Source organism: Lycorma delicatula, chromosome 1, assembly GCF_047948215.1.
Source record: "Lycorma delicatula isolate Av1 chromosome 1, ASM4794821v1, whole genome shotgun sequence".
Lineage (NCBI taxonomy): Eukaryota > Metazoa > Arthropoda > Insecta > Hemiptera > Fulgoridae > Lycorma > Lycorma delicatula.
Window position 1 is genome coordinate 200,326,874 of NC_134455.1, and position 20,244 is coordinate 200,347,117.

Consider the following 20,244-nt stretch of genomic DNA (forward strand, 5'->3'; position numbering starts at 1 on the left):
TAAATTATAAGAATAATGTGAGATTTTGAGGTTTGTTACTGGATAAATCCCTTAAATGGAGATTACATATACAGGACTTGAGTGCTAGATGAAAAACGTCCTAAACATTATTAGATGTTTATCCAACATCAATTGGGGCTCAGATAAAGAAATACTATTGAGAGTGTGTATAAAGCATTGGTTCAATCAAAACTCGACTACGGATGTATTTGATTTAAATGGCATTCGGTCACCACCCCATTCTGTCGCCCTAAAGCATAAGACCGAATGTCTGCGCCACAAACGGCTACTGAGCCTCGAATCGGTTTAGCGACGAGTGTCCTAACTAGCTCCTAGAGCTAACCTAATTGTGTGAGCGAACTAAGTATGGTGCTACAAACCACTTGCTTCGTGTCTCAGCGCTCACTTGTCATATATTACTAAAAAGGGTAGGCGGTCAACTACTAAAATATATATGACATTCAATAAATTAAATTTATCTCGTCAAGACAGCAATTCGTTGCCACGCCTAGGTCGCTGAATACCAATATTAAAGCGCTTCGAGCTTCAATTGTCTGATGGTTATAACGAACATCATACGTTCATTCGACTGGTCTTCCCCGCAGACGCACAGTTCATCAGCTGCCAGGCGGAGCCGAAACAAATATTGGTTCAAGTTCGCACGATTGGAGAGCACCTGGGCTCCCGCTGCCCTTAAAAACGAAGGAGAAACATACCATCCCTCCAAGTCCTGTTTAAATCTATACAAGGACCTTCCCTTAGTCGTGATGTGCCATTCTTGCTGCTATGCATCCATCGCGAGGCGGTAAAGCCTCCTCCTCAGGCGGGAGATGAGCAACTGAACGAAATTTAGAATCGGTGCATTGTGATCACCGTTCCGCTCCGGTACAGGCCCGGCCCGAAACCGCATCCCAAATACCTCGGCCTCCCTGCTTCTTCGCAACTTCCACATGGCCGCCCGAACTTTCACCACTAAATCGATTGGGAGAGCCTTTCCCAATACGGAGGTAGCCTCGTAGGAGGTTGTTTTGAAAACAGCAGTGCATATTACTAATGCTCTGCGCAGGGCACTCCTTAAATTCTGAATACGAGCTCGTAAGTGCTCTATTTCTGTCCAACCTACGCGCCCAAACGGACGCAGTATAAGAGGCCATACATTTGAAGACATCTCGGTACACATGTACAAATGACGACCCGACAGCCCGTAATCCTTCCGAGCAATCCTCCTAAGCTTGTGCATCACAGTCCGCCGCTACTCGTCTAATGTGGTTACTAAACAGCAACTTCTCATCAAACAAAACACCTAGGTACTTATGAACTTTAGCTCGGCTGATCACACAGCCTTTATACTGTTACTGTTACGGGTTACGACTGTATAATAATTTGTTTGCACCATTGAGAAGAATAAACTTCATCTTGGGCACAGAAATCTTTAAGTTTTTCATGTCCATCCAGCCCTCCGCGGTCGACAAACCGCCTGCGCTCGGTCTTCTAGCTGCGGTCGTGAATTACCACGAACTAACAGGAGACAGTCATCGGCGAAAGTCTGGGCCGTAACCCCTTCTGGAAATATCAGTCCCAAAAATCCGTCAAATACCAGGTTCCACAGCAGGGGACCGAGAACGGAACTCTGCGAGCTTTCCCTGGCGAAGGACATTTCCACAGCGAGGTGCGCATCTCTAAACAGAGCCGTACGATTAGGCAAATAGTAACGCCCTACGGCCTGCAGGGCTACAGGGACATTGCGGCGTTCCAACTCATAGAGGATAGCACTCCAACACAAGGAAGGAAATGCTGCCTCTATGTCTATAAAAATTGCCAAAACATATTTACAGTCTGCGCTTTCCACCTCGGCAAGAGCATTTAAGATGCAATCCTCGGTGCCAACCCCTTTCTTGAAGCCATATTGGTCTCATTTAGAAGACTGTTCACATCAATGCATTCCCAGAGTCGTTCCACAACTAGCCTCTCAAGCAACTTGCCGATAGCTGAGAAGAGGGTGATGGGCCGATAACTGCCGAATTCCCTGGTTTTAAGAGAACCCTTACCAAAGCCCAACAAGTCGGAAAGCAACCCCAGCTAAGACACCCCTAGAACAGCCTGTCAAGCGGCTATCTTATGACAGGCAGCAGATGATGAAAGATATCCGGGTCAAGTTGGTCAATCCCCGGTGACTTTCTCAGTGCCATTCAAGAAACCACTCGTTCTATATCCACGGACCGCACGTCAGGGAATGGTGTCTCACCCGCCGTGACGCCGACTTCCGCTTCACTCTCCGGAGCATCTGCAAACAGAGTATCCAGGAACGCCTGGTAAGTCGCCACAGATTTTAACGTGTGGTCCCGACCACCAAACCCGCACCGAACACTGCATTGTTCGTGCACCGTACGTGCATTGCCTTTGGCCGGTAAGATGACTTCGCGAGCTGCCGGGGGTTGCGTTACAACTCGCGCATGGAGTCTTGCCAAAACTTGAGTTTGACTTCCTTGATGGCATGAAAGTATTCACTACGGACGCGCCGGTAGATCACTACGCAGGCCTTCAGCGCGCACGTCATCAACGATATTCCCCGTTAGGGCAAGACGCTGGAACCTACTACGCGCAGATCTCACTCTTGCGCGCAGCACGCTCAGGTCAGAGGACCACCACCTTTTCCCGGGCCGCCGCCTGCAATCAACAAGCGGCCTCCCGAAAGCGGAGGTCATGACGGCTCCAGGCACGCTCTGATCAGCGGACTGGCCACTAGTCAAGGGTCCGTCTATTGGCCGTGGGTGCTGTAGGACCCTATAGCAGCCAGTCTTGATGGCCCGGCCGAATTGTTCAGCCATCAATTCCACCTCCTCACTGAGTTACATGCACCATTCCAACCCCTGTAAGGCAGCTGCGCCGCAGCCTGTCCCGATCCAGGTTCCTTAGGTTATGGCGACCCGGATCTGGAGCTCTGAGACCGCCTCCATACGCGATCTTATATGTTATAAGCCTATGATCGCTCACACTGGCCTCGGGCCAGACAATCAAACTACTTGTACACCTAAGAAAATCGCCCGTCACCAAGGTGACGTCGATGTAACTTTTTCCCAGTTCGGAAGAGAAAGTCGGCGGTTGTTCTGCCTCGTTAAGCAAGTAGAGGTTCTTGACTTCAACGAACTGTGCGAGACTTTGGGGTCAGAGCAACCAGCACTCTGATGCCTGGTAGACCGTCCAGAATCCGTCCTAACTTCGCCAACAAGTCATTAATATTCCATCCAAGTTGGAAGTATGCCGACATCAGTACACAACATCGAGTGCACCCCTCATGACTCACACGACGGTGAATTGCTCATCAGAAAACTGAGGCATCCAAAAGACACCCAACGAGACCAAGCAGACCATGATCGCAGAGAGCGGCCGTTTCCCACGAGAATGAATAACATCAACCCCATGGAAGCCGACCACCCTATCTCCGACCAACGTCGGCTCTTGGACCAAGAGGACCTCCAGGTCGTACTCCTCAAGAATCCTCATGGCTTCATTGATGGCCGCCCGGGAACGATGCAGGTTTAACAGTCCCAGGTGCAAGCATTCGATATGGTGACGAACGTCCTTGAAAGCTTTCCCCAATTCGGTTGTCGCCATACGCCGTATTATGCACGATCTTCGCCCGGGCTATCTTGTGCGACCTGCATTGTTTGCCCCCGACCCGCTATCCAGCATCAAAGTCTTTCACCAAGCACAAGGAGCGCACTTTTCTGGCGCTGTTTTATTAGGGCATTTAACTGCCCTGTGCCCAGCAAGGGCGCAATGACCACACATCGCCGACTGTGCCCTACAGCGGAGAGGTGTGACCAAAGCCTTGACATTTGAAGCACCGGGGTATTTCTGTATGATCGACGACCTGCAAGAGTTCTACCAAAGGAACAGCCGACCACCGGCCACCAATACCTGCCGGATCTTAGGCAAGGTCTCAATTACCCTGTTGAGTCTTCTTTCTGCCTCAACTGCCGGACCACCCTGGTTCCCTTGAGGAAGTCCTTGGCAGCCATATCCAATGCTGAATTTCGGATGTGTATCGCCTTGAGCATTTCGGGCTCCTCTGCTCTCGTTGCCTTTGGCCAATCGTACACCAATATTTGAGGCCTCCGCTCGGCCAGCAATTGAGCTCGTTCGTTTTCAGAACGTCGCTTTCAGCAGCCGCTTCTCCTGCTGCTATTTTACGACCTCCAGGACTACTCCATGGTCCCTTGTTTCTGCGACCCGGGAGATCTGGAACATTTCTCTCCGCGGGTCCAGGACCTTTTTCAGGATCAGCTCCGTCACCGCAGACGAAGTCCCCGGATCAGGCGTTACTGGGACCACCTTCACGGTGGCCCGCTTAATTTTGTTAGCCGGCGCCTGGGCAGGCGGGGGGGACTAGCCAGGTTAGGCCCAGGTGAGGCTGTTACCGCAGCGAAGGAGACAGGTTTTTTTTACCTTCTTCTCTACCCGTTTCAAAGAGTGTGGATCTCACCAAGGACCCTCCCCGTTGCCGGTTTGAAGTCCATGACTCCTTCCACCACGTGGTCCACCTTGTCCGACAGCCGATCAACGACTGAATCTAAGGCATGGTTAGTGCCCTGGAGGCCCTCATGTTTTAATGCCAGCTCAGCAACCATCCAGCTACATTCAGACAAGTACGAGTTGAAAAGCTGCCGAAACTCGACCGAAATACGCGACTCCTTCTTGAAGGAGATTTTGGATCATGCGGTCCGCAACTCCTCGATCTGCCCTAAACTGTTGGACCCGGAGTTCTCCTTTACAAGCTTCCCTCCCGGAGACCTCACGCTCAGGGCAGACCACTAAACCGCTGTTATCCGCCACCCTCGACTTCGCAAGAGGACGCCCTTCCGACGTAGCTCGCCACCATGCTCTCCTCGTGCAGTTCCAGTTACCGCCTTCCCTGCACAACTCGAAGCAGGGGCTACCGCAGGTTTTTCGTACAATATCACCTGAACACGAAGGGGAAGGGGTACCTTCCCCGCGCAGACCATGGGATCCTTAGCCGGAACCCGCGACCTTCGCGGTGCGAAGGGTTCAACGGCCACCAAGTCCTTGGCGAAACCCACCAAGTCGTCCAGGCTATCCCCTCCGGATTGCCGCTAAAAAAAAAACTACACCAGCTGCAACGCCAGACACTAGGTTTACAGCTTGTTAGAACCTACCACCTGACACAAAACCAGGTGACCGTCCGCAAATGTAGTACGAGCAAGGATGTATTAAATCATCTGTAATGATCTACGGATGTATTTTTTTTTTGGTTAGCTGGCATTTCTCCCACCACCACCCCAATCGGTCGCCCTAGAGCATAGACCAAATGTTCCGTGCCAAAAACGGCTACTGTGCCTCTAAAAATGGTATAGCGACCTCGATCCTATATGCTCCTAATGAGCTACCTAACTTGCGTGAGCGAATTAAGCAGGGTGTCGTACAGCACCCGCTTAAGTGTCCCAATCGCTCACTTGTCATCAATAAAACTAAATCGGGGAGGCGCAACCCTTGTTACAATTAAAAACTTACGCAGTTAAAATATAAAAGCCAGCAATTTAGGCTGCCACGCTTCGGTCGCTGTATGCCAGCTAGTACCTATCCACCATTTAACAGCGCTTGGAGCTAGTTTGGCTGGTGGCCAGCCATTATCTCAAGGAAAGATTCCTACAGCAGAGCTTAGGAATCACTATTACATTATACAACCCTTAAAATTAACGATGACGGTTGAACATAGCAACCTCATCGAGGAACTCCCTCCCACGCGGTCCGACAATGCGGCTCTCGCCACACTGGCTCGCCGTTTGTGAGCGGCCAAGTTTCCCCCGACCTCTAAGTTCCAGGGTGGCTCGATCTCTGGCCCCCCAAGAGCAGGGCAGTCGAACATCATGTGCATGTTCGACTGGACCTCCCCGCAGACACACAACTCATCAGCCACCAGGCGAAACCAAAACAGATATTGGTTCAGGTTTACATGGTTGGTGAGCACCTAGCCACCCGACGCCCTTAAAAACGAACTCGAGGCATACCATGCCCCCAGATCCTGTATAAAACTATACAAGGGTCTTCCCTTAGTCATGGTGTGCCATTCAAGCTGCCATGTCTCCATCGCAAGGCTCCATAGCCTCTTCCGCAGACGGGAGATGGGCAATTGTAGGAAATTTGGTTCCGGTGCATTGCGATCACCGTTCCGCTCCGGTTCTGGCCCGGATCGAAACCGCATCCGAAATGCCTCGGTCTCCCGACCTCTTCGCAACTTCCACATGACTGCTCGAACTTTCACCACTAAATCGATTGGGAGATCCTTTCCCAATACGGCAGTAGCCTCGTAGGAGGTTGTTTTAAATACACCAGTGCATACTATCATGGCTCTGCGCTGGGCACTCATTAAATTTTGAAAAAGTGCTCTATTTCTTTCCAACCTATGCGCCCAAACGGGCGCCGCGCATGCGATCATACTTTCGAAAACGCCTCGGTACACCAAAATGTAGTACGAGCAAGGATGTATTAAATCATCTGTAATGATCTAAGGGATGAGCTATAATCATCTACGAATGTATTGTATATTCATCCGCTAGGAAGTCGCATTTAAGAAAGTTAGACGTAATTCATAACAGCGGAATAAGATACCCGACAGGCGCGTTCCGCACAAGTCCGCCGACTAGTCTAATGTCCGAAGCCGAAATAATTCCACTAAATTATAGAAGAGAGATCCTACTGCTAAGATATACAGCAAATATGTGGGCTTTTCCTACCCATATAAATAACAAAGATTTTAACTATCATCCTTTGGCTGCATTATATGAACATCGTGCTACCTGTTTCAGACCAGACAGAATGATGTACCACGAATTAACAAGAAAATATGAAATTGCTGTATCAGAGACATTAGCAATTTCTACGAGAGAAATACCGCCATGGCTTTTGCCAGTGGTAAATACAAGGCTGGATCTCTCTCGGGAAGAAATAAAAAAGAAGCCAACAGTAATCATCCAACAGGAATTTTTATCAACCATCAGTAGTTAAGAACAACATATTAAAATTTATACTGATGGTTCTAAAACCGAACATGGTGTTGGATGCTCCATATATGTAAATGGAGAAGCCCATTTTTGGAAACTGCCAGATATAGCCAGTGTTTTCATGGCAGAACTTACTGCCATACAGCAAGCTCTTTGCTACACAGAACACTATTGCGAAGAGAAAGTGCTAATATGTTCCGATTGTCTAAGTGCACTTGTTGCAATTCGGAACAAGAACATTAAGGATGTCCTAATTACAAACATCCTGTCCATTTTATGTTTTAAATAAACGAGGATAGTGATGTGTATTTGTATGGATTCCAGGACATGCTGGTATTGTAGGAAATGAAAGCGCAGATGAAGCTGCCAGATAGGCGACAGTCTGTGATAACTTAGATGAAATTCCTGTACAGGTGGCATATGTTAAAAACTGTCTAACACAGTAAGAAACAGGTGGAATACTGATTGGAGAAGATTAAATACAAAATTAAACTCAGTTAAAACTTCTCTGTATAAATGGAAAAGCGATGTGAAGTTGACTTGCCAAGAACAAGTGGCTGTGACCAGACTTAGAATCGGTCACACGCGAATAACAAATTCATATATGCTAATCAGCAGAGTAAGACCAATGTGCGGGTTTGTACTAAAACGCTTACAGTTAAGCATCTAATGGACCTCAGAAAGACCTATGAGGACCTCAGAAAGATGTTCTGACTAAGAAATAATATTGCTGCTGATTTAAAAAATGTAAATGAATAAAAAATAGTTGCTTATCTACATGCCAGTGAACTTCTTAAGTCTATAAAAAAAATTAATTTAAAGCTGTTAATTAATTTAAATTAATTTAAAGAATCTCTAAGGAGTAGCTTCTATATATAGGGAGTCTTGAAGTGTGGCACGCATAGTGACAGGAGGTAGCCCTCTTGCCTAGGCCGCCCGGGCTCACCTGCATGCAAGAGTAAGGGAGTCGGGGTGTAACTAGTGATGGCATGGGGGACCCTTAAGGGTGGACTGAGGGCGTGGGGCAAGGGTATGTATGTGCAATGCATGCCTGGAGCCAAGTAGGTAAGGACCGGGAAGGGCAGCCTCTTCGCCGAGGGGTTCTTGTCCTACGAGACTATTTATAGGAGAGAGTCAACTGCCATGGCATCCTAGGGTGACTTATGTGCTGCTTAACGGCAGTTCTGGTTGCCCTGAGTGTGCTTAAATAAAATAAGTGAGACAGGTAAAAGGAGATAATGGTTTAGTAAAGATTACCTTTTCAATTTATATACTTTGTTATTATTTTCTTTAATTTTAAGATCGAAGCCCTTTACACCCCATAAGTGTTCTTTTCGTTTTTTGTGGTTAAATGTTATGTATACATTTGTCCTTTTAAATAAAATGTAAGGGCTCTTTATACCCTTACATATGACGATCCTGATGGTGATATTAATCTCTTTTTAAGAATGTTACGAGGTCTAATGACCTTAGAAGTTGATGCCCATAAAAAAAAGAAAAAAAGGAACTTTGTGGAAATCAAATAATTTATCAACATACTAATCACTGTGCCAATTAACCTCAAATAATAATAAAACAAGTACCAAACACTGAAATAGAAAAACTTTAATTAATACCAAAAGTCTATGTTTGTGGGATCCTGTGTCATCAGTTGGTACATAATTCTATATTACATTGAAGAACAAAAAAATAAATAGAAACTTAAACAAATGAAGAAATCATAAACCATAAAACTTGAAAAACACAATATTACTGCCAGCTGGAATGATATAAATTTAAAATGCCATGCAACTATGTTTGTAAATGTTGTTGCCAACTGTCACAATTCACTATGTCTTTAATCAAAGTATCATTTTCAAAAACGATCTGTTGATTAATCATTTCATGTTTCAATTTAAATTTATAAAAGTAATATTTTCAAGAATATTTTTTTATTTATTTTTGTCACAAATTTCCAAAATTTCTTAATTACTTTTATAATCAGTAATACTATGCTTACATTACAGCAGATGGTCGGCGATATTAGATACACGTTTTTTCCTGTTTCTGTAAGCATTATAATGTTCCTTGAATCTTTTTTTAAAGTTAACTTTAGTGTTAAAGTTAACTCTAACACTAAAATTGTAAGTTACAATATCATGAAAATGTACCCTAGTACACCAGTTGATAAAACAATAGAAATAATACAAAACAATTTGAAGGAAACCCCCAAAGTACATAAATTGATCACCATTGTAAGGAATATTTCTCCAAAATTATTTTGTATATGAGAACAAATGTTATAAACAAAAGGTTTACCCACGGATTCACCTATTTCTACGATTATGTCTGAGATTTTTATACAATTTGAAAGTATTATGGTTCATGGTATATTAGGCACACACCAAGTGCTATTATGGATAAGATATGTAGATGATATTTTGGTCATATATGATCCAGCTATAAGCAATAAATAACTTGAATAAAGTTAATAATTATAATAATTTAAAAGTTAATGTGAAATGGAAAAGAATTGAAAAATAAATTTTTTAGACACTGAAATTGAAATAAACACGAACAATGTTATAGAAAGATCAGTTTATAGAAAACCCAAAATGAATAGTATTACAATACATGTAAATTCTATTCACCCATGGTCACAAAAAATTGATACACATAAAAACCTGATTTTTAGAGCTTTACATTATACAAGGAACAGTGAAAAGAAACTCAAAAAGGAAATAGCTGTAATAAAACCAATAGCAGTATTTTAATTGATCTGATATTGGAATTATATATAAAAAGCAGGAAATTATGTACCATAATAGTTTTACAAAATTACAAGAAAATAACACAGATTACAATGGTCAACAAAATTTAAATTTTTGTTTGTTAAATGAGAGTGAATGGCTGATTCTTACTTTATGCTGATTTCATATATGTTATAGATTTTTTTCTATCGGGCTCAGTTTTTTGTAATTGAAATTTCTTTTGAAACAAAAAATGTATGGAGAACACAATATAATAATACATTACATGCATTTTGTACTCACCTAAAATCTACTTCATTTGGAATTTCTGCTACAATTTATTGTAGGAGATCCCTCTTTAACATTTTTGGGTTCCATTTTCCCTGGTATCGTGTTTCCACTGTAGATATCTCCTGGTGAAAGCGTTTTCCATGTTCATCACTGATAGCACTGAAATTGCTAGGGAAAAAATCCACATGTGAATGTAAGAAATGGAATTTGTGTGACAGGTTACACCCAAGTTCTTTGTAGTTTTGAAGTTCACTCACAAGTTCTTAGTAGTTACTGTCCTGATGGTTTCCAAGGAAGTTGTTCATCACATTCTGAAATGATTTCCATGCAGCAACCTTCAAGTCATTCAAACATTCTTCTAACACCAGATCATTCATTAGTTTACTTCTTTGTGGTTTAACAAATATATCTTCCTTTATTTAACATCGCTTATATTATAGAACTGAAACCCTGCAACCTTTACCATCCATTGTTTTAACAAAATTTTTGAATAAACCTAGCTTAATGTGTAGTGGTGGAAGAAAAACTTTTTCTGGTTTTACTAATGCCTGACTAACAACATTCTTCACTCCTATAGTCAGTACTCTCTCTTTGCCACTGCTCTTTTATGTAATGGTTTTTCCTAGCCCTGCTGTCCCACTTGGACAAAAAACAACAGAACTTAGTGTATCAAGTTGGAGTTCAAGTAAAAGCATTATTACTTCCAGATCTCCACAAATATGCCATAAATATTTTCCATACTGAATCCTGCTCAATACAAGTTTCACATTTTCATAAGACTCCTTCATTTGAACAGCGTATGCTAATGGTACTAATGGGTATTTCCAATGTTAATTAGACCAGCTTTCAAACTAAGCTTTAATGAGTCAATAAAAAGTTGCCATTTGTTAGGTGGAGCATATATCTCAAAGCTTTCAGTAAAGAGTCCACATCATTACAGTATACTAAATTTTCATACTGAGAGAGGAAACGTTCATTTAAACAAAAGCACTCATTTTTAATATTTGGTTGTAAAAACTGCTATCCTGTAAGTCTTGATCCCAGTACTTTTGCTTGATTCTTTGATAAATTTAGATCATAAACCAGATCATTTAATTCTGACTAATTAATTAAATGGGGTTCTGTATATCTATTTTCTAAAAATTTTGGATCTTTTTCTTCATCACCTGATATGTCAGCACAAGATTCAACATTTTCACCTTCATCTAAAGTTCCATGTATCTGGTGGTACTGGAAATGGAAGCTCTTGGCTATGTGGCACTGGCGGCATGGCAGAGGGAATATTTGTGAACGTATTTACATTCACAAAATGCTATGCTTACGGAGTTCATGCATGACACTACCTGAAAATAAGAATGGTATTTACAAAAAAACTGAGCCTGATAGAAGAATTCTGATTTCATATTTGAAATTAGCATGAAAAATACTATAAGAATCAGTTAATCACTCTCATTTAACAAAATCATTGTTGATCAGTGTTACTAATATTTTTCTTAGAATAAAAATATGTAAATAAAATAACAGAAAACATTGTTAATGTTTATGATAAAAATAAATGTAAAAGAAGATTAAAAACCAAGTAACCATATTATAAAATATTTAAGGAATAATAATAAAAAAAAGTGATGGAGAGAATTTAAGAGGAATAAATAAAATTAAGTCTAATGAATGTAATAAAATTTATATTGACAAAACTAACAGATCCTTTAAAAAAATATTCATGGAACATTGTAATGCTTACAGAAACAGGAAAAATGGTGTATCTAATATCGCCGACCATCTGCTGCAATGTAAGCATAGTATTACTGACTATAAAAACGATCTAGAAATTTTGGAAATTTATAACAATAAAAAAATAAATATACATGAGAAATATTACATTATAAATTTAAACAAAAAAACATGAAAGATTAATCAACAGATTGTTTTTGAAGATGATACTTTGATTAAAGATATAGTGAGTTTTAACAGTTGGCAACAACTTTTATGAGCATAATTGCATGATATTTTAAATTTACATCATTCCAGCTGGCAGTAATATTGTGTTGTTCAAGTTTTATGATTGTTCAGGTTTATGTTTTCTTCATTTTTTACGTTTTTAATTCTTTTTTTTTTTGATGTAACACAGAATTATGTACAAACTGATGATGCAGGATCCTGCAAAAGTTGACTTTTGGTATTAAAGTTTTTCTGTTACTCTGTTTGGTAGTTGTTTTATTATTGTTTGACAATAATGATAATAATAATAAATATATATGTATATAATAATAATAATAATAATAATAATAATGTATTACTTATCAAAATCTACATTACATTTTAATTATTTAACCTTACATGGAAAAACACCTTACTATTATGAATTCCACGAAAATGTGCAACACTCAATAACACTGGACTACCAATGTTAGTATATTTGTATATATTATGCTGTTTTTTTTTTTGTCTTCAGTCATTTGACTGGTTTGATGCAGCTCTCCAAGATTCCCTATCTAGTGCTATATATTATGCTGTAATAATCCAATACATAACAAGAGTTAAAGAGTGTTAATAACAAGAGTTAAAAATATCTTTAAACTACCAAAATAACTGTGTACTTTTTTTGTTTAAAAAATTTCCCTTTGATATTATGAAAAAGAAATGTCCTAAGGGACTACCACAGCAGCTTAACTTAGATAACAGAAAAAGGAAACATCAAAATCAGAAAAATTTGGTAAAGCTAAGGGTTAGACAAAAGAGAACATAAGTTGAATCAAATCATCATTTGGGAAAAAAGAAAAGAGTCTAAAATTTTCCACAAAAGGAAAAAAGCTTTTTATGAAGTAAGAAAGCAATTTTGGTTTTCTAAGTTAAATCTATACAATAGCGAAGAAAAGGAACAAGTATATTCTATACTTTATGATGGCTTTTAAAAGTTATGATTAATTTGAAATGAGCTCAGGATTAAATTTTTTTTCCAATCAACTAGTACTGAATGAAACACTTTTGTGGTCAGCTGCTTTTCTATATAATTTATTTGATTATTACTTATTTACAAAGATGTTACAAGAAATTGAGGATTATACCCAAATATGAAAACTATCTTAGATATTAAAATGACAATTTTGGTCTGATTAAGTATATAAAATAAACAAGTGAAAACTTATTCATAAGAAGCAAAACCTTTTTTCATTAATTACGTGAAATCACAATATCATGTTCCAGGATGGAAAATGTGCTTGTAATATTGTCTAATTTCAGGCAGTTCAAGAAAAGTTACATTTAATGTGGATGCATGATTTTTTTATGACAAGGCACAGGGTTACACAGGTGTGTTACACATACACACACACTTGCATATACACATACAATTTGCATGCGTGTGTGTGTGAATTAAAACTGATCATATTTTTTTTTAAATGAAGACAAAATTTTACCATTAAATTTTTCTTAATGTTTCCAAATTTCAAACATTGAAGTTTTATTTTCCTTAATGGGATGATGTGGCTTTTGAAATAAAAAAATGATCGACCTTTATCAATCAAATAACAAATAATTATATTTCATGCCTTTTAATTGAGAATTAAAAATTTTTTTGACAGTAAAGCTTTTTTGGAAATTAAGTTTTTTCTGAGAGTAGTTGAAGGGGGATGTGTCCTTTGGGGGAGGCAAGAAGCATAAACCCTTCTTCTTCTTTATGATTCATTTTTTTAAGACTGAACATATTTTTTTAAAAGATAAATGATATGATTATCATTATATTTCAAGTTTAATTAATTGAAAAGGTTAAGGGATGCCTTCTTTCAGTGCAAGAAGGCATGAAGAATTGATGAATGGTGTCATCAATGATGCATATTCTGCTTATAGCACTGCTTTAAATGCACTGAGTAGCTTATGAATGAGAGTAGATGATATACTTGTAAGTATTAATATTTTACTCCTTTGTTTTTTGGATAATTTTTTTTATTTTTACATCTAATGAAATGTTTTTTATCCAATCAGAAATTTCTTACAAAAAAAGTTAATAAATCTTCAACTCCTTGTTTTTTATTTTATCAAACTGCAACACATTATGAAAAAGAAGAGCTTGGATATTGCGATAATTTGTATTTTATTAATGAAGGCTGATGGAAGGTAAGACTTTCCCACTAGGTAAAAAGGGGAGGACAGATTTAGTTAGAGTCTCTGTATGGCATTATTTCTTTAAATACATTTTAAAAAAGATACATTAGAAATACAGTTTATAATACATTTTGAAAAAGAAATGGACCATCATAGTATTTTAATTGACATAACACATCCAATATGAATAGAATCCAACATCCTTAATGCCAATGTTCTGATGATAGAATAAACTAATATGGAATTAATTCAACAGATCTTACCAAGGGTCTGTAAAATTTAAGCAAACAAGTTCAATATAGATCCCAACAGCTGTTACTGATATAACATACACAGTGAATGTCTCTAATTTAGAATATATGGGGCAAAGCCTAGTCTGAATTAGAGAAAATTCCAAATTATAGAATATTTTTACTTCCTTGTATGAAGTAAAGGAAGTATTGTGATTGCGAAAAATCTCAATTTTCAGATTTCAACGAAAATATCCATTTTGACCATCCCTGAATCCATTTTGACTAGTTTTGGCATGATGTCTGTACGTACATATATACTGTATATATCTCGCATAACTCAAAAACATGTCATATCAAAACTAATGGGCTAAGTGTTCCACAAGTAAAAGAATCCAATTTTTCAATTTAATTTTCAAATCTGAGTGAAATTCTTTATATAGACTTAAATGGTTTTTATTTGGTCATAAATCACCAAGTCATTATTAACTTAACTTTAAATTATGTTCCCACAAGTATTGGAAAAAATAAACAGCCAATCCAGCAGACCTCATACAGCGTGGAGCTAAGGTTTGTGGGCACTACAACTAGCCCTGCACAGATTGGTTCTCACACTGGTCCTCATAGGACTTGTTTACAAAATGCTACTTTAGGTAATAGTTATAGACCAAAACACAAAATATGATAAAATTATACTGAAATTGATATGTCTTGATATGAGATATGATTATACTGAAAGGAAAATATATAATGGGGATGTTCGTATTATCATGAATAAATGACAGCATACTTGGAAATGTTGCTAGTTGTGTACATGTTTAGTGTGTGTACACAAAATAACAAATTGTTACAATCATTTATTGTTACAATAATTTAACCAATAGCTTATAATCACAAATGTGAGATTGTAGTCTGTAGGTACTGAGAAGAAAGACTACAACCAGCTTGGTTCCTAGGAGCACTACTTCTTAAATTCTCTAAAATTAAAAGCTCCTGGGGAGCAGAAACAGAGGCAGTTGTGATAGTGTACAACATATTTCTTTATGATATGTATTACTTTTTTCAATGAAAATAAAACTGAAAAAATGGAGTATTAAATCCATTTCTATGTCCTGCTTTTACGCCTTACTTTACACATTTAATATATCAACAGCAAAAAATTCATACTGTCCAAAGTCAACAATTTACAAATTACCTGATATAAAATGAATGCTGAACTATCCAGAACAGCCTTCAAGCTTCTTTTACTTTCTATCCCATTAAGTGATAACAGAAGTTTGTCTTCTTCTTCTTCTGAAAATGGACATAAATCATCGTTATTTTGCATGCACTGGGCTACTCTACTCAACAACAATGGAAATTTCTTTTCATCAATACCATTAATCAGCTCCACTCCTTCCAAAAGGCTGTAGGAAAAAATGTTGCATGTAAGAATGATATATAGTCTAAATAAAATAATTAATAAGACAATACTATAGTACTCAAGGCAACATTGATACTTGAACAACAACAATGGTAATATAAATAACATAATTTATTTGCATTTACCTTAATTTTTAACAATAAATCTAATTTCACCAAAACTGGGATCAGGTTTTGTTACATTTGTTCATAATGTAAATAACAGTCACTTCTATCGATAGAGATCCAAGTTCTGATTTGTAAATGTCATACAAGAAATTTTCCAAGTGAATTGTTTTTTTTTTTTTCTTTTTTGGGGATGAAAAATGTCTGTGCGTTATCATTGCCCGGAATTTTTTTTAATAAAAAATAAAAGAAAATAATGCTAATCTAAAAGATGAATAAAACTTACAAATAATATCACAGATAAAATCTAAAATAAAACTAAAAGTGAATAGAATTTAACAAAGTCCGAAATGGGTGTAAAGGGCCCATTTTCGGATAACATAAAGACTAAAAAGAAAACTAAAAACCACAAAATATCTAACATAAAAAATATACACAATATTAAATTTTTTGTATTAACCCAATACTACGCAAAAATAGAAACATCCGGTTTAAAATTTCATTATTGTACAAGACATTACGGAAGTTTCTGGGTAGATTTAATTTATGATGCAACCCTGCATAACATATGCAATCTATGAGTATGTGGTGCACAGTCATGCGGCAGTTGCATCGTGCGCTTAGGGGTGCGTGTCCTCCTGAAATCGGGTACTCGTGTGTGACCCTCGTATATCCTATCCACAATCGACAGAGTACTTCCTCACATCGAGTTTTTCTGCATGAGGAGTCCCACACTGTTCTGAAGATAGAAAGCCATGTCTCTCCAAGTACCATGTAAGCCTGCAGTTTACTATTCTCTCAATTTCCAAGTGAAGATGATAAGTACAGTTTAGTAGATTAATTGTTGCTTTTAACAGTTTAAGTATTCTTGAGGAATATGTAAATATAAGCTTACAAGTGAGACATTAAAATACTGGTCAATCCAAGCTAAAAGGGCCTGAAAATAAGATTTTGGGGTTACTTTAGGAAAATAAAATAGTTCTGTTCTGGGCAAAAGCAGTTTGGAATCAATGGAGAAAATTCCCTAGAACTGACAAACAAATTTTCCGAAAAACAAAGATTGTAGTCCATTTGATGAGAAGTTTGTTTTATAATGCTGACTGTAGCTTTGAATGAAGTAGGTTTATGATCAGTTTGTATTTTAAGAGGAAAAAAATCTCTTGCTGTCCATCTAAGTTTGATAAAGATATGAATGAAGACAAGCGTTCACTTGATTCTAAAACAAAAATGGAAAATATTTTGATTACTCATTTTCATGAGTAATCATGAAGTGATATGACAATAAGAGCTTTGGCTAAAACATCAAACTAAACAATCAATAAAAATCTGGATATTCTCTGGATAGAAGGTTACCATAATCTATCATATCGATATGACAGCAAGTTAGCAAACCTTTTCCTTCAAATATTAATATAAACTGGTGGGTAACTGAACACAATATTATCATGCAATTATTGGTCAAAAACAACTGATGATGTTATACAATGGCCACTGAAATAAAAAGAGTATATTCCAGTTTAGAGACCTGCAATTATCAAATGTACTGTTGTATTACCTTTAAAAGATAAAATATACTACTTACACGTTGCTACAATCAGGCAAGATGGGGCCAATTAAAGAGCCTTTCAACTCCAGCAGGTTAGAAATAAAAATTTTTTTGGTTTATTCTGGGCGAAAATGCTTCGGCATTATCATTGCCCAAACATGACATATTTGTAGTAATAAAAAAACAGATATTACATTTTATATCTCAATTAAAATAATAAAATTTTCCAACTGCTATATGGCAATTGGCATGAATAGCTGATACACACTACAGCAATTTAAATACCTGAGGATAAAAAAACAGCCCAAGAAACTGTAAAAAATAAGACAAAAACATTTCATTATTCCCTAGAATAGTTTGCATATTAGCTCCCAGTTTAAACCTGCAATGCAATGCCACATAACAGATACAATCCACAAGGATGTGGTGCACTTCAGTTGGCAGTTGCAGCAAGCACAAACTTATACATCTGTTTGAGTCATCAGATATCCATGAGCGAGCCTAATGTGCCCTTTTCGCAAAAGACAGATAATAACCTTCTCTCAACGGTTATTTCTGCGTGAGGAGCTCCATGATGAAACAGTGCTCTTCATTGAGTGAAGTTTATTGTTCATGTTAGCATTCCAATCACTTTGGCACTCATCATGAACCACCCTCTTCAGGAAACAGACAAGAGCATTAGAAGTGACACAATCGGTGAAAGGAGGCTGGAAACAAGCCTCCTGTGCTGCACTATCAGCACGCTCATAGCCTGAAATTCCTATATGGCTGGGGATTTAGCAGAAGCTCACTGTTGTATTACATCTAGTCATTTGCAAAATGGCACAATGATGAATCTCACAGACAACAGGGTTCTACAGTACATGTTATTAATCACCTGTAGGGCACTTATGGAATCTGAGCAAACAAGAACATATCAATATTTTGGGCTAATTATATTTAAGGCCTTATTAATGGCAAACAGTTCTGTAATGAAAATACTGGTGACGCTGGGAAGGCCAAACATGTACATTCTGTTGCCAACAACAAAGCCACAACAAACAGATAACGTTTCCAGAGTTGTCTCTGTAAATTGTAACGTCAGGATTCATGCTATTTAAAATATTATAAAATTTGTTTCGCAAAATAACCAGATTTGTGTTCTGTTTATTCCAGTGACAAAGTTAACACAGAAGGCTGCCAAGAGGGGTAATAACATGTAATAGCAAAGACTGGAGGTAATTGTACATTCAGAGCTGAGAAAAGGCACTGAGTTCTGATCTACGATTGTTTCCAAAGAGGTTTATGAACGTACCAGATAAAACGTGGGAGTAAGGTTACTGAACTGATAGTTTGATGCATGAAAATGTACTTGATGAAGATGACATAAATGTGTATGATCTATCGTTCATCAGAGATCTGCCTCAGTCGATCAATTAACTGTACTCCTTGGGGAAAACATTTGAAATGACGATGAGCCCCAAGAATGGTGATGGACATTGAATTCACCAATTATTAGGGATAGTAAAGGAATCTGGGAAAACAGACTGAGTAGATCGTCCTCACTGATGTCAGAATTTGGAGGAAGATATAAATTAATATTAATATTGAATGGAGCTGATCATCTTCACTTCCACTGCAAGGATGTTTGTCGCCAGCAGAATACGGGCGACTATTACAACTTCCTTTAGGAAAACAGCTATACCCTCACGTCCTCTGCCGTCAGTTTGATAGTTATATCTTTCGCAGACGTATCCGCGAAAGGACACATCATCCTGGGAACGGAGGTGAGTCACCTGCAGACACAGTATTGAAGGATTTTCTTCCTTTCTTAGGATTTCAATATCCTCACGGCGGGAACGGAGACCGCAAACATTCCACTGAGTAATATTCGTAGGCATAGGAAATACTTTTCATATATAAAAATTGTGTGTGGATAACTTGTCAAATACTACCTGATTGTTCTTTTTGTATTAATAATTTTTAAGAAGCGCTTGCTTCTTCAGATACTTCATCGGCCGCCTCCATATCCTCGAAGAAACCTCGAAATGGTGGTGGGGATTTTGAAGCCTGTTTTTTTTTTGTATAGGGACGCCGAAGATACTACGGTATCTCCGGCGTCCCTATACAAAAAAAATCATCACTACGGCGGAGTGATGATTTTTTTTGTAGATCCCTTTTTGTGGGATTTTGGTAGTTTGGTGCAGAGCTGGTGCTGTGGAAGTTTTACTTAGTGGTGTACTAACTGAAGTAGTTTTCGGTACACACTGTTGGTTTTTCCAGCAGAAATATCTATCCTCTTGTTTGAACTCTTATTTAGCTCGGAAATAGTAGCCATGAGCGAAAAAACCTGATCAGATAGGATCTGAACAAGCTGTTTTAACCCACGATCCGCACTGTGGATCGACCTGATCTGAAATGCAGGATTGACCTACACTTGCAGGGGTATGCTTTGATGTAGCGGCGGCAATGAGATGTCTGGTTTAACCAGGTTTCATGAGTTTAGTGTCTTTTTATATTCTCTACGTGAGGCCGGAAAAGATAGCTTTTGCACAGAAAACGTTTTGAAAATTGCCTTCTCTTCTTTAAATGTTGGGCAATCTCGTGAGTGTGCTGAATGTGATCCACCACAGTTACCAAATTTTTCCTCACCTAAAATACTGATAATTTATGCATTTTCTGATAGAAATAACTGCCAAGTTTAAATTGATTTTACTTACGTATTGTACTTAACTGGAATTTTTTTTAGTGTAAGTTAGAAAATTAAAAATTAATATCACAACTAACGGAATATTAAATTTAATTTTCTACAATTTGGT

General features: G+C 38.3%; 1 protein-coding gene across 1 annotated transcript in view; it reads right to left on the minus strand.

Moving 5' to 3' along the window:
- Vlet (COMM domain containing 10 protein valette) overlaps positions 1 to 20,244 on the minus strand; it is a 38,393-nt gene that overhangs the window by 10,775 nt on the left and 7,374 nt on the right. Inside the window, exon 2 of the mRNA XM_075370525.1 lies at positions 15,569 to 15,779. Within this exon, the coding sequence (XP_075226640.1) occupies positions 15,569 to 15,779 (211 nt within the window). The remainder of the gene's footprint in view (positions 1 to 15,568; positions 15,780 to 20,244) is intronic.